Genomic DNA, 12,641 nt, shown 5'->3' with positions numbered 1-12,641 from the left:
ATATACTTTTATAGGCCATTACAATTAGAGGTGAAAAAAGGGTGCTCTATGAAATTGCCTTGGGCAGTACCTTTCTGCCTCTATAAGATTAACAGCACATTTCACAGTGGATGTCTCAAGAAACTTAACATTCATTTAAATCAAAGTGAGTAAGCTGCAATTAAATAAGCATTTCCCATCCAAGTGAGATGGACCCTAATGAGTGAGTCTAAATCCTGTTTTCAAGATCAAAATTACCTTTGGTGACAGCACTGCTTTCTAGTCTGTCCTTCCAACAGCACTGCTTTCCAGTCTGTCCTTCCTATAGGGAAGAGCACTTCAGACTGAGGGCAAACATGCCTAACAGAAAAAGACAGTGTGTCCTGTGACCCGTTAAAAGTGATATGGGGGCTGGGCATGGTGGCTTACCCCTGTAATCCCAGCACTTTGGGAGGTCAAGGTAGGTGAATCACCTGAGATCAGGAGTTTAAGACCAACCTGGCCAACATGGTGAAACCCCATCTCTACTAAATACAAATATACAAATATACATATATATATATATAGAAGCTGGGCTTGGTGGCAGGCGCCTGTAATCTCAGCTACTTGGGAGGCTAAGGCAGGAGAATTGCTTGGACCTGAGAGGCAAAGATTGCAGTGAGCCGAGATAGCACCATTGCACTCCAGCCTGGGCGACAGAGTGAGACTCCATCTCCAAAAAAATAAAAAATAAAATAATAAAAATAAAAGTGATTTGGAGTGTAGTTAAAGTCAAAAAGGGGCCCAAATGTATACTTTAACAAGAATTGTATGAAATTTTAATGCACATGGTACGTAGGCCACCCTGTCATAAATATCAGCCAGGGGATTTGCTAAAAGAGGAGAAAACAAAATAGAGGCGGGTAGAGGGCAGAAGTGCAGGTGGTGGTAAGAAGAAACTAGGAGCTGTTAGGAATGGGTTTCAGAAAGAGTTCTTTAATAAGAGGGCAGGGAGGAAAGAGACCATTGTGGGGGCAATAGACATGCAAGACATTAAGGACAGAAGAGTTTGAAGATAGTTTACTGGCTTTTTACATGTATGTTCCCCTTGGCATTTGCTTGTGAGGGTGTCGTAGAGATTTCAACTGTTTTTGGTTTATTTTCTTTGAACATTATTCTATGCTGAAACTCATCACCAGGGACCCAGCTAGAGTCCTATTACATTGTGACACAGGCGAGATCATGTGGTTTGTTTGGAAGACAGATCACATAACCATTTACCTGGCAGCTCTTTGGCTTTGAGGCATAACCACGTGCTGCAAGGTGGCTCTGTAAACTCAGACTCCTGAGAGGACTGCGTCATATAGTTCTGTATTATCCAGCATGAATAGTGACTGCCATCATAGACCGGAGGAGAACCGCTGGTGCGATGTGGCTGAGGAGTACCCAGGGTCTCTCATGGCTTGTCTGCACTTGCCATGTCCATTTGCTTCTTCCTAATCATTTTCAGGACTGGAAGCCAGAAATGAATCTGAAGAAACAGAAAAGTGGATAAATGGGCATTGGAGTTGGAGTCATTTAAAATGCCTCTGACTTAAATTTTTCATTGTAGGGTTAAAGATGTTGGGGAAAACAGCAAAAGACTGAAATAAGCTTATTTTTGTGGGTTATGTTGGTCTTCCATTGTCTATGGGCTATTTCCCAACTCTGTAAGTTGCAGGTGGCTGATAGAAACAATGTGAGTGATTCTTGTCCATGACCAGCATATGAACTCCGGCCAGTAGAGTACAACTGACCCCTCCCATCCACCCTTAAAGAAAAAGACAGTTTTTGCATCTGTTAAGCAAATTCGTTGGGTATTCCTGATGGCCTATATATATCTGTGTGTTATTTGAATTATTCTTTGGTTGTAATTTTTCTTACCATTCCCTCATTAATATGTATGTATTAAATTACATAAAATTTTTGATATATGTCCATTTTATAGATGCATGAGTCATTATGCTTTTATTTATATATTTGTATATATATTATTATATTTTTATCTATCCTCTCTCTATACACACATACACATACACTGGAAAATGAACAAATTCTCTGGCATTTACAAAGCTATAGTAGACATTTCCCTGTCTGTTTTTTCTTTACCTAGGAAAGCATATCGTATTGTGCTTTGCCCTTTAATAGTCAACACTAAGGACCTCTCCAGTTGCTGCTCTACAATGACTGAACATACTTACTTGAAACGAATATATTAAGAATATCTTGTAGTATCCTTTGGATCAGCATTCAAATCACAGAAGTAAGAGCTCTAGCCACGTATGTTTGTTCATTTTCCCCCAGTGTCCTATCTACTGCTGGGATACAAGCCCTGATGTGAAGCTGAAGCATTAAGTGCTTCGAAGTCCCCTTTCCCATTTCCCTCTCAAACTCAACACTTCCTCAATTGGAGGTTACACCACCATCTTGGCCTTACCTTTGTAAGATAGAGACTCGGCCGTTTTTTGACTTCTCCCAGCGGCTGCTTTGATCTTTTTTTAAGCAGCTTTGCATGCAGGTATTGGATGCGCTTCCTCTCCATGCTGGGGTAGAAGGATGCTGACACCAGGATTTTAAGTTGCATAAGGATAGAGGACAACAGTCCCAGCATCACTAATATCACAAGAATGACACTGAGAGGAACCCAGGTCTCAGATAGAAGGAATTTTGGTTTCGGGATACAGTTGGGTTCAAACACAGATATATTAAAGGAAGAATCATGGAAAACATCTTGAGTTCCTTGTTTCTAAAATGAAAGAATAAAATAATCATGATGCATGCCACTTTTGTACTCAGTCCTTGTCTTTCTCAGTACTTCCCTGCAGCACACGGCACTATCTTCAAACATGCAGGGAGCTTTGGCCAAAGGAACTATCACATATTCCTTTGTGTGTTATGATTGGAGCAAAGGAGAAGAGATGTGTCTTATTTGTAACTATTGCAGTGTTTTCTGAAGTGGGTTTGTAGAAATACAGTAAAGATTCCCTTGAGAGAAGTGTATTAAATACATTTTTTCACTCTATCCCTTCTTTCGAAAATCACAATGCCCATTAGACTGTTGAAGGCTCTGAGAAGTAGGCAGAGGAATCTTTTAACTTTAGCCAGCAGTTTTCCTAACAAATTTGATCACATAACTCATTTTCATGGAATATTTGTTTCTACATGTTAGGACATATGGGACAAAAGAAAGAGCGGGGAGTCAGCTAAACTCAGGGAGAAGATTGCTTTAGAACATAGCCCGTTAGGACCCCATCATATCCTCCCAATACCCCTTAAGCAGACCACAAGGTCACAAAGATGTTGAGGCATTAAATTATGCTCTACATCTACCTTCCGGAGCTTAGGGGGGATTATTCTTATTTAGTGTACTATATTCCCTTCTAGGTTGATACACTGGCCCTCCAGCCCACGTTATTGAAGGAGACTCTAAAATCATGTTTGGGCAGGTCCTAAAAATAGGAAAATTTCTCATCCCTATTGGATGCTCATGAGAGGTACATTCCTTCCTTTTTGAAGGCAAGAGCATAAGCCAGTTGTCCTCAGCAGACTGACACAGAGGGCAGGAGATGACATTGAGCCACCCAGCCAAGCCACCACGAGAGAAGTGTGTGCTGATCCAGCTCTTTCTTTCTCTGACCTGGGAAAATCATTTAATCTCTCAGTGGATTTGTTTTCTAATTTGGCAAAACAGGAGTTAATGGACCAGATCCTGCCCATGAATAAACTACTCCCAGTGTAAATTAAACACCTTGGGGAAGGAACATTAGCTTTACAGACTGGGGTGCTTAGTAAGTTATTATCACTCTAGTGCCACAGAGCCCTGGGGCCAGGAAAAGGTAAATGACTTCTCAAAAAGATCCCAACCACACCCAGAGGACACTGGGCACCTTGGATCTATCCCACTGCCTGTGAAGACTCTGGAAATCCCAAACCTGGGACCTCTACACAAATGTCAAGTCAACTCTATAATTTCCCCAGCACTGTGCCGAAGCAATGAAAAACATTTGTGTTGCCTCTCCCTTTCTCTTATTAAAAAAATAGTCTGCCTACAATTAAATAGAAAGATTTCAGTCCCCAGAGCAAAGACATGCACTCTTTTTAATACTGTTGAAGAAACAAACACATCGATTGAGTCAGTGATGAGAAATCCTGCAATAAGAAAGCAGCGGGTGTTCAGTCTGGGACAAAGTTATTTTGTCTAGAAATTTAACTGGGGATTTTGCAGTTGGGAATCAGGGCTTCAGAAAGTTTGTGTGGACACTTTTGTATGGGGTTGGTTGAGGGTAATGTGGAAGACAAATTAATTCTTTCAAAATGCCAAGCAATATACTAAATGGTACCCCAATGTTTTAATATATATGTTCCTCTCTTAAATAAACAATTTATTGGCACAGCACTAAGCAATGAATGGAGGGCAGGCTCTGGTGTCAGCCAGTCCTGAAAAGTTAATGCTGCCAAATGCAGTGAACATAGTAGGTGCTCAGTAAGTAGAAACTCTGGCTACTTTTATTTACACTGCCCACCCACAGAGCTAGCTCTACTTGGGTCATTTCCCATCTTCTTTATTTAAAACATATATTTAAAATCATACGAAAGTGAGAAAGAAATTGGCAACATCTTGAGCCAGTGTTTCTCTTCCTGCGTGACTTTTCCTTGGCAAATGTGAGGCAATGGTAAAGACCAGGAGCCCCCAAGGGCACCCTGGCGTAAGGGTAGGGCATCGCCAGTCATGCAGAAGCTGGTTCTTGGCAGCACAGTCTCTCCGATACAGCAGGAGAGAGTTTGAGAAGCGCTCCCACAGCAGTCTCGTACTCACATCTGTTCCAGTGCCCACCACCCTGCTGTTTCACGTGTGTACACGGTGACCTCCCTCTCAGGACATAAGCCCCTCAAGGAGGCCCTCACAACCTAGACATCTTCGCACCCCCAGGAATCAGCAGTGCCCAAAGAAGAAGGTGTCAGGACATTGTCTTTGGAAAGCTGGGTTTTTTTGGAAGGCAGAACTTGCTTTTTTCCCCCTCTATCTAACATGGTGAGAATTCACAACACAGGTATGGGTACTGGCTAAGAGAGAAGTAAATGAGAGAGAAGAAAAACGTAGGAGAGAGAGGGAGAATTGAGGGGGGAAGCCAAGAAAGGAGAACACAGGAGGGGAATGGGAGGGAAGGAGCGAGGCCCTTTTCCTGGCCACTCCTAAAGATCAAGCATGTCTGAAATTCTTGTTTGGCTTTCAGCTAAAACACTACTTCCATTATCCACCGCTCCAAATAGCTAGAGCAACAGCGTGACTTGTAATTAACGGGATTCTTCAGGGGATGCAGAGAGCTCAGAATAATCAACTCTGAGAAGCAGCCCAGGCTTAGGAGGGCAGGAGCCATGGGACTAGATCTGCTGAGCCAGACGAAAGGGGAGGAAAAGTGTGGATGCAGCAGGGGGATTTGAGGCCCTGAGAGGGAAAGAGAGAAATGGCAAGGGGGGCTTCACGGGAGGGTTTGCAGGCAACATTGTGGCCGTTTTTCCTCTGTGATTTCCCCAGCAGCTGGCACAGCCTAGGGCAGCTTGAGGAACAGTACGGCAAATCAGACCCATGGAAACAGGTACTGGATACCCCATAAATGTGTACAATGATTATGTGTCAATTAAAAATAGCCATAAAAATTACAAATAATAATTTTTTAAAAAAAGAAACAGCTGTTGGCGTTTTTGAGGCAGGAGATCAGCAGGACTTGCTTACTGAGCCTCTGTCATGACCCTGTGGATAGAAACAGAATATAACAAAGAAACCAGCCAAAATCATCTAGGACCAAGATGGTGATGAAAAAAACCTCTAGTTGTCCTCGCTGCTCATTATATGCTAATTATAATATATTTGCATAAGGCACTCCTACCAGCACCATGACAGCTTACAAATGATACCATGGCAATAACCCAGAAGTTGTCTTATATGGCTTTTCCAGAAAGCTGATGAATAACTCACTCCATAATTAGCATATGATTAAGACTAGGTATAAATACAACAGACGAACAATCCAGGAGTGCTAGTCTGGGCCACTCTGCCTATGGGGTAGTCCTTCTCTGCCTGTGGAGCAGCCATTTTGCTGTACTCTGTTCTAAAAAACTTGCTTTCTTTCACTGTCAGCTCACTCTTGAATTCTTTCCCAAGCAAAGCCAAGAACCCTCCTAGGCTAAGCCCCAGTTTTGGGGTTCACCTGCATTATTTTTGCCAGCCTGGGCTAGTGTACTTAAGCCCAGCATGCATCACACACATGCACATACACACCTGCACATGTGCATACACATCCCATGTCATTCAGCCTGGCAATTTCTGGGTTTAAAAAACAATAAGGTAAGTGTCTCACAATATCCAGATCCTCTGAAATGTCAACATAAGCACAAATATCCACAGAGAAAATGGAAAAGAAATGATAAATGATGGGATGCCCCATCCCCACCATCTTCTCTGTCCATAGTTGCCAAGAGGAGGGAGAGGGAGAATAGAGAAGAGAAAGCCAGATCCCTCAAGATGCAGGAGGGACCAACTCAGAGACAGATGCTGTCCTGGCTAATGAAGATTTTTCACAGATCCATCTGATGGCAATTAGGAGTTAACTTTCTGGCTTTGTTCTTGGAGTGAAGGGTTTAGAACAGGGGTTCTCAATCTTGGCTGCACGTTAGAATTACTCTGGGAGGTTTTAAAAATCTCTCACCCCAGTTCAATTAAAACAGAATCTCTGGGGATTCTGGAGAGAGGTATTGAGTTGGTTAGTTCAACTCCACAGTGATGCAACTCTGTATCCAAGGTTGAGGACCTCTGGTTTAGAGGGTCCTTGCTTTCTAATACCTAGGCTAGAGTTTCTCAAAATGTGGTCTATGGACCACCTACCTTGAAATCACAGCCATGCTCATTTAAAATGCTCTCCCAGTTAAAACAAAATCTGTGTAAATCGAGGCCTGAAACTCTATATCCAACTCAGGAAATTCTTAACACACATTGAAGGCTGAGAACTAGTAATCCAGTCTCTCTCAAAACACCGAAGTGTAGCTGTGTAGCATTTTTAAAAGTGGGTGCTACCAGCTACCAGCACCAGCCATTTTACTGGGCAACTTAGGAGCCCTTTTCAACAATCATCCTTTTAAACATTGCGCCGATGCCTTGGGAACCCTCCTGTGTTTGATAAGGGCTCAGGATGCACAGCAAAGTTCTCGCTCAGAGAAGGTGCTCAAAGTCTACTTGCCCAAGCTCGAGGATGAGAAGAAGGCAGGTCCTAAATCCCTGTCTCTTAGGTTCACGCCAGATAGTCCTGCTTGGGAATCCACTTCATGTTCAACCTCAGAGACACTTATTTCCACATTTGAGTGTTTGTTGACTGTAGGAGGCTGGAGGATGCCCTACAGATACAAGGTATTAGTGCCTGGAACCTGTTAATGTTACTTTATTTGGAAAAAGGATCTTTGCAAATGTTATTAAGTCAAAGATCTTGAGATAGAGAAATTACCCTGGATTATACTGAAAAGTCCTAATACAATCATATACATTCTTTAAGACAGAGGCAGAGAGAGATTTTCCACATGCAAAGAAGAAAGTGATGCGATGACAGAGCAGAGATGGGAGTGATGTGGTCACAGGCAAAGGGATGCCATCGGCCACTAGAATCTGGAAGACGCAAACAGCAGCAACAGCACCTGGGTTTTAGCCCAGCGACACTCGCTTCGGACTTCTCTCCCCAGATCTATCCGAGAATAAACTTCTGTTATTTTGAGCCATTCAATTATTGGCCATTTGTCCACAGCAGCCACAGGGAACTAATGCAGAATCACACCCTAACATCGGGACTTCACTTCAATTTAACCTGCATTTGTTGGGTTCCTTGTATGTGCCAAGCACTATGCCAGGCACCAAGGATGCAAAGGCGAATAAGCCACTTCCCTGCCTTGGGAGGTTCATGATCTTTTGCAAGACAGACCAGCAAATAGCCAGGATACACCATGAGAAGTACCAGTGGGTCCCTACCTCTCCATGCAGCTTCAAGCGAACCTCAAACCCTGGCAAGCTTTGAAACTGTTTGCTCACTGAGAAAATGAGCCGATACAGCAGATAATCTACAGCTGCAAACAGCACCCAGATGCCAAGATGGGTAAGTATGGGGAGGAAAAACAGTCCCAGGTTTTTTCTTTCTTTAGGAGCCGGCCAGAAAGTCGGGATGATGACATACTTCCTCCTTTCCTCCTTATTCAGTGGGAGCACACAGGGCCTCTGTTGAAGTCGCTCCCTTTCATCAAACTGAACAAATTGTCTGGTGATATAGATGTTTTCATACTTCCAACCACAAGGGCCCAAATATCGCTTCATGAAGAGGCCAGTGCCAAGTAGGACGAGCGAAAGCCCTGCAAAGGCAAGTAGCTTCTGACCCAGGGAGGACAACACCTCTGTTGTGGTTGCCATCTGATACAAGACGCTCAGGACTTCCCCTTTGCTGTCATTTAGCTGTGCCTCCAGGATGTGGCTGGGACTGAAAAGAGAGACTGCCAGGGTCTGGTTCCAAGAAACAAGGTCATCAAATACACTTAGTGGAGTGGCAAGGCCATAAATCCACTGAATTGCCTCAATATATTTTTTCAAAAGTGGAAAATGTATGGAAAAGCTCTTTGCCCTTAGGTTGCAAGTCATACCATCTAGGAGACCTTTAAAGTTGTGAAAAATATTTTCTACGTGTCCCAAGATGACGATCCCTGTGCCAGCTGCAATCAAAGTGTTCCTGCCTTCACGCAGGCCACAAGAGAGAAAGACGAGAAGAATAAAACATCGTGCATGCTTGGAGCAACACAGCAGAACACATGTGATAATCCAGGAGCCAGCAGCCGCCATGATTGATGATAGAAACCAGCAGAAGGCCACAGACAGGAGGCCCACTGAAATAAGAGCAACCAAACAGCAAACTCCCAAATGCTGGATAAAGTCCATCCATCCAGGGCTTCTTGGAGACAAGTAAGTCTCCCAAAGACTTAGGAAGATATCAGTGCCTAAGGTCCAGGTACCCATGCTCCCTGCATCCTGAAAATGAAAAAGAAACCAAGGTCAGAAACTGCTTTTGAATGTCCTCTGACCTTCATAAAGGCCATGGGGGTAGACTGACTGCAGAAAAAGTGGCCATAATTATTTACTCTTCCTGTGTCCTCTCCCTTGAAATATGACTTCACAGCTTCTTCCACCTTCCACCACCAAGAGATGAGGTCTATTCCTCCATCCCTTGCATCTGGGCTGGCCTTGTGACTTCTTTGCCCAATCGAATGCAGCAGAAATGCCAGTGACGATCCTGGGCCTTGGACTCACTCCATGTGCTCTCGTGGAACTCTGCTCCTGCTAAGTCCAGATGCATTTCCCAGCTATCGCTGCTGTAACAGATAACCACTGAGTGTTTTAAAGAAGCACATATTTATTCTCTCACAGTTCTGGAGGTCAGAGTCTAAAATGGGCCTGCAATACTGTGGTCCTTCTGGAGGCACTGGGGGAGAACTTGATTCCTTGCCTCTTTCAACTTTAGAGGCAACCTACATTTCCTGGCTCGTGGACCCTTTTTCTGCCATCTCAAAGCCAGCAACGTTGCATCTTCCCTCTGCTTTTATCCTTACATCTTCTCTCTAGACTCTGATCCTCCCTCCTCCCTCTTCTAAGAGCCCTTGTGAATACGCTGAGCCCACCCAGATCATCCAGGATAATCTCCCCATCTCAAGAGACTTAATCACATTTGCAGGGTCTCTTTTACCATGCGACATAATATATTCGTGGGTTCTGAGCAGTAGGACATGGACAGCTCTGAGGGGTCCATTATTGAGCCTGTTATACCAGGCTGGAATGCTGGATGATGAAAGGCACCTGACCAGGCAATTCCATCAGCTCAGCCAATAGCCATCCAACGGCCAGATGTGAGAGAGGCCATCCGAGACCAGCTGGTTCTCAGCCGACCCACCGGCTGACCACAGACACGTGAGCCATCATAAATGCTGATTTATTTCAAGCCACTGAATTCTCTACTGGTCTGCTAGAGAGTCGTTGTTTATTGATAAGGGTAACAGTCCTATATCATAAGTCTTAATAGTTGAACCCTAGGCTGATAGGCTGAAATGTCAATAAACTGCATTATGAAAGCTTACTCTTTAATAGTCATCTGTTTCCTTGTGCTCAGTTTTACAGACCAGAAAGCACACCAAGGGCATCCAAACTTAAATGCAGCTTTGGACTGAGGCCATTGTGTCTCCGCTCTGTAACCATGGCTTCTTCCCTCTTATGCCCCTGCTCTCTGAGAAAAGTTTCCTCCTGAGACTCTGACAAAGAAAAGAAGAATATTTATTTTGTGTCACTGAGATAATCATCTTTTCTTTTCTCCTAGATCTGGAATAATTAGAATGAAGGCACTGTGGAGCTGCTAACACACTATCAGCCACACAGATTTAGGTCTGTGATGCTCTCAGAGAGACTTGGATTCATTTGGAGTGATAGATATATAAAATAAAATCGATATTCTCTCCTGATTGACATGAAAATATCTAATAAGTGTTATATCACATGTATGGGATTTTAATGTGGACATTGATCAATTTTTAAACAATCTCAAATAAATCCCGTCTCATTAAATAGGATGGGTCTGAATTTACGGAGTAGCTGAATACAGTGAGAGCCAGTGAATTACATTTGTCGTGTGAGATGAACCCTGCACTGAGCAAACAGAGGTGAGGAAATTATTCTTTCTGTGTTCAGGCCGAATGAGGTTAACGAAGGGCAGAAATAAAATGGGGGGAATAGGCAGGTTACGAGTAAATGTGTAAATTTCTCCACCAAGAGTAGAGAGTGCTTGCAGTTCCTGCCGTATAATCCGAATGGAAATGCTCAGAGCAGAAAAGAGATATGAGGTGAGCTTGAGTGTTGAAGAGGGGTCACTGCCATGTGGAACTGGCCTTAGCAGAGTCCAGATCCCACATATGAGGATGTTCTGACAGCATCAGCAGGAAAGGGAATTAGAATGGTAGTGAAAATGGGGGCCAGCAAAAGGCCATAGTTCCTTTTTCCTGCAAGCTTGCTTCCTTTTGGAATCAGAGGTTGGACTGAAGGGTGAAGATAGAGATGGGCCTTACCATAGGCCCCTGTGCTGCTGAACCTTCCCTGGCATTGTGGACTGAGTCAGACAGGCTCCATGGCACAGGCAAGAGGACTCTGCAGGTGGATGGGCAGAGGGCAGGACACGCAGCACCAGAGGAAGTCAGGAGCTGCGGCCTCTCCTCCCAGGCATGACTCGTTGCTCTCCCATTGCTTTGGGTTTGACCCCAAACCATTATTTGATTGATACCCTAGAAGATGTTAATTATCTATTACATTGTAGGCACTTTTTATAAAGCATCTTTCTATCCCTGCCCCAAGCCTGCAGATGCTATTTGCATCTGATACAGGGGAAACTGAGGCTTGGAGTGCTTACTGGAATTTGTCAGCAATCACACAGTGGAGACGGCACAGCAGGATTCAGGCCAGACTTCCAGGCCCTGTTGTCTGTACCATGCCCCAATTCCGTGGTTCTGCGTCATGTGACAGGACCCTCAGCTCACTGTTTTTCCCTGCTGGAGGCATCACACCTTCTGCCAGTGGCTGTTAAGAGCTGACCTGGATATCACAAGCCCATTTCCATTATCTGCTCACTTTTTGTTCCCTGCATCAAAATAGTTGACTCTGTAAGGATATGTCTCAAACTAGCAGATTCTTCTTTAAAGGAAATCAGAAATCCCAGCTGCTTAACTTTTTTCTAATTTCCTTTATGAGGCACCATTTTGCTTCCTTCCTAAAAAATTAATAATGTGTATTCTGGATTCATTTTTCCTTTCTCTTGCCTTCATCCTTGTACAGTGTGTTCCTAATACAGACATTTTTCTGAAAGTATGAAAAAGATTTATGGACACATTAACATTTTAACATTCTGCAATAAAATCTAATATCAATTAAATAAGATATACGACTGCAATTTTGCCCTGTAAGAAGAACATGTTTTCTTAACAGGCAACAGCTCTAATGTTATCCTTCTTAGTTTTGTGTTGAAAATAGCACGTCACCAGACACCAAAACTTTCTGTGGTGAGAGGACTGAAGGTATCTTCTCTTATTTTACAGTTCAAGCCCCAGAGCAGAATTTAGGCCCACGAGCCCAGAGGCTGATGTTCCAGTCTGCCCTTTTGGCATCGTTGACTGAGGCATTGATTTCCTCTCTGTTCCTCATTTTCCCTAACTGAATATATGACCTACCTGCTCCTTTCGGTTTAATGAGGGGAACCTTAGCAAGAACCTTAAGACTCTCTGGATAAAAGGTCCCCAGTAAATGCAACTCATTTCTTGTTTCTTTGCTGCCACAGAAAATGAAGACTGTCCATTCTCTGCTCTTTAGGCAAAGATTGAATGCCCAAGCTGACGGGAGGCTTAGAGATAGGCACTGGAGGCTGAGCGTGGCGGCTCATGCCTATAACCCCAGCACTTTGGGACACTGAGGTGGGAGGATTGCTTGATTGAGCCCAGGAGTTTGAGACTAGCCTGGGCAACAGAGAGAGACTCCATCTGTCTTTTTAAAAAACAACAACAAAAAAAGAGATAGGTGCTGGATTGTACCAACC

At 43.7% G+C, this 12,641-nt stretch overlaps 1 protein-coding gene across 3 annotated transcripts in view; it reads right to left on the bottom strand.

Moving 5' to 3' along the window:
* Positions 1–934: 934 nt before the first annotated feature.
* DCSTAMP (dendrocyte expressed seven transmembrane protein) overlaps positions 935–12,641 on the bottom strand; it is a 19,745-nt gene continuing 8,038 nt past the window's right edge. For 2 of the 3 annotated variants that reach the window (XM_011970538.1, XM_011970537.1), the window contains 3 exons: positions 8,009–9,049; positions 2,435–2,743; positions 935–1,489 (listed from right to left, as the gene is read on the bottom strand). In XM_011970538.1, coding sequence (XP_011825928.1) covers positions 1,415–1,489; positions 2,435–2,743; positions 8,009–9,037 — 1,413 coding nt within the window. In that variant the 5' untranslated portion in view covers positions 9,038–9,049 and the 3' untranslated portion in view covers positions 935–1,414. The remainder of the gene's footprint in view (positions 1,490–2,434; positions 2,744–8,008; positions 9,050–12,641) is intronic. The other variant, XM_011970539.1, reaches the window with a different exon arrangement.

This window comes from Mandrillus leucophaeus, unplaced genomic scaffold, assembly GCF_000951045.1.
Source record: "Mandrillus leucophaeus isolate KB7577 unplaced genomic scaffold, Mleu.le_1.0 Scaffold950, whole genome shotgun sequence".
Taxonomy (NCBI): domain Eukaryota; kingdom Metazoa; phylum Chordata; class Mammalia; order Primates; family Cercopithecidae; genus Mandrillus; species Mandrillus leucophaeus.
The sequence above is the reverse complement of the archived record's forward strand: the minus strand, read 5'-3'. Positions and strand labels throughout refer to the sequence as shown.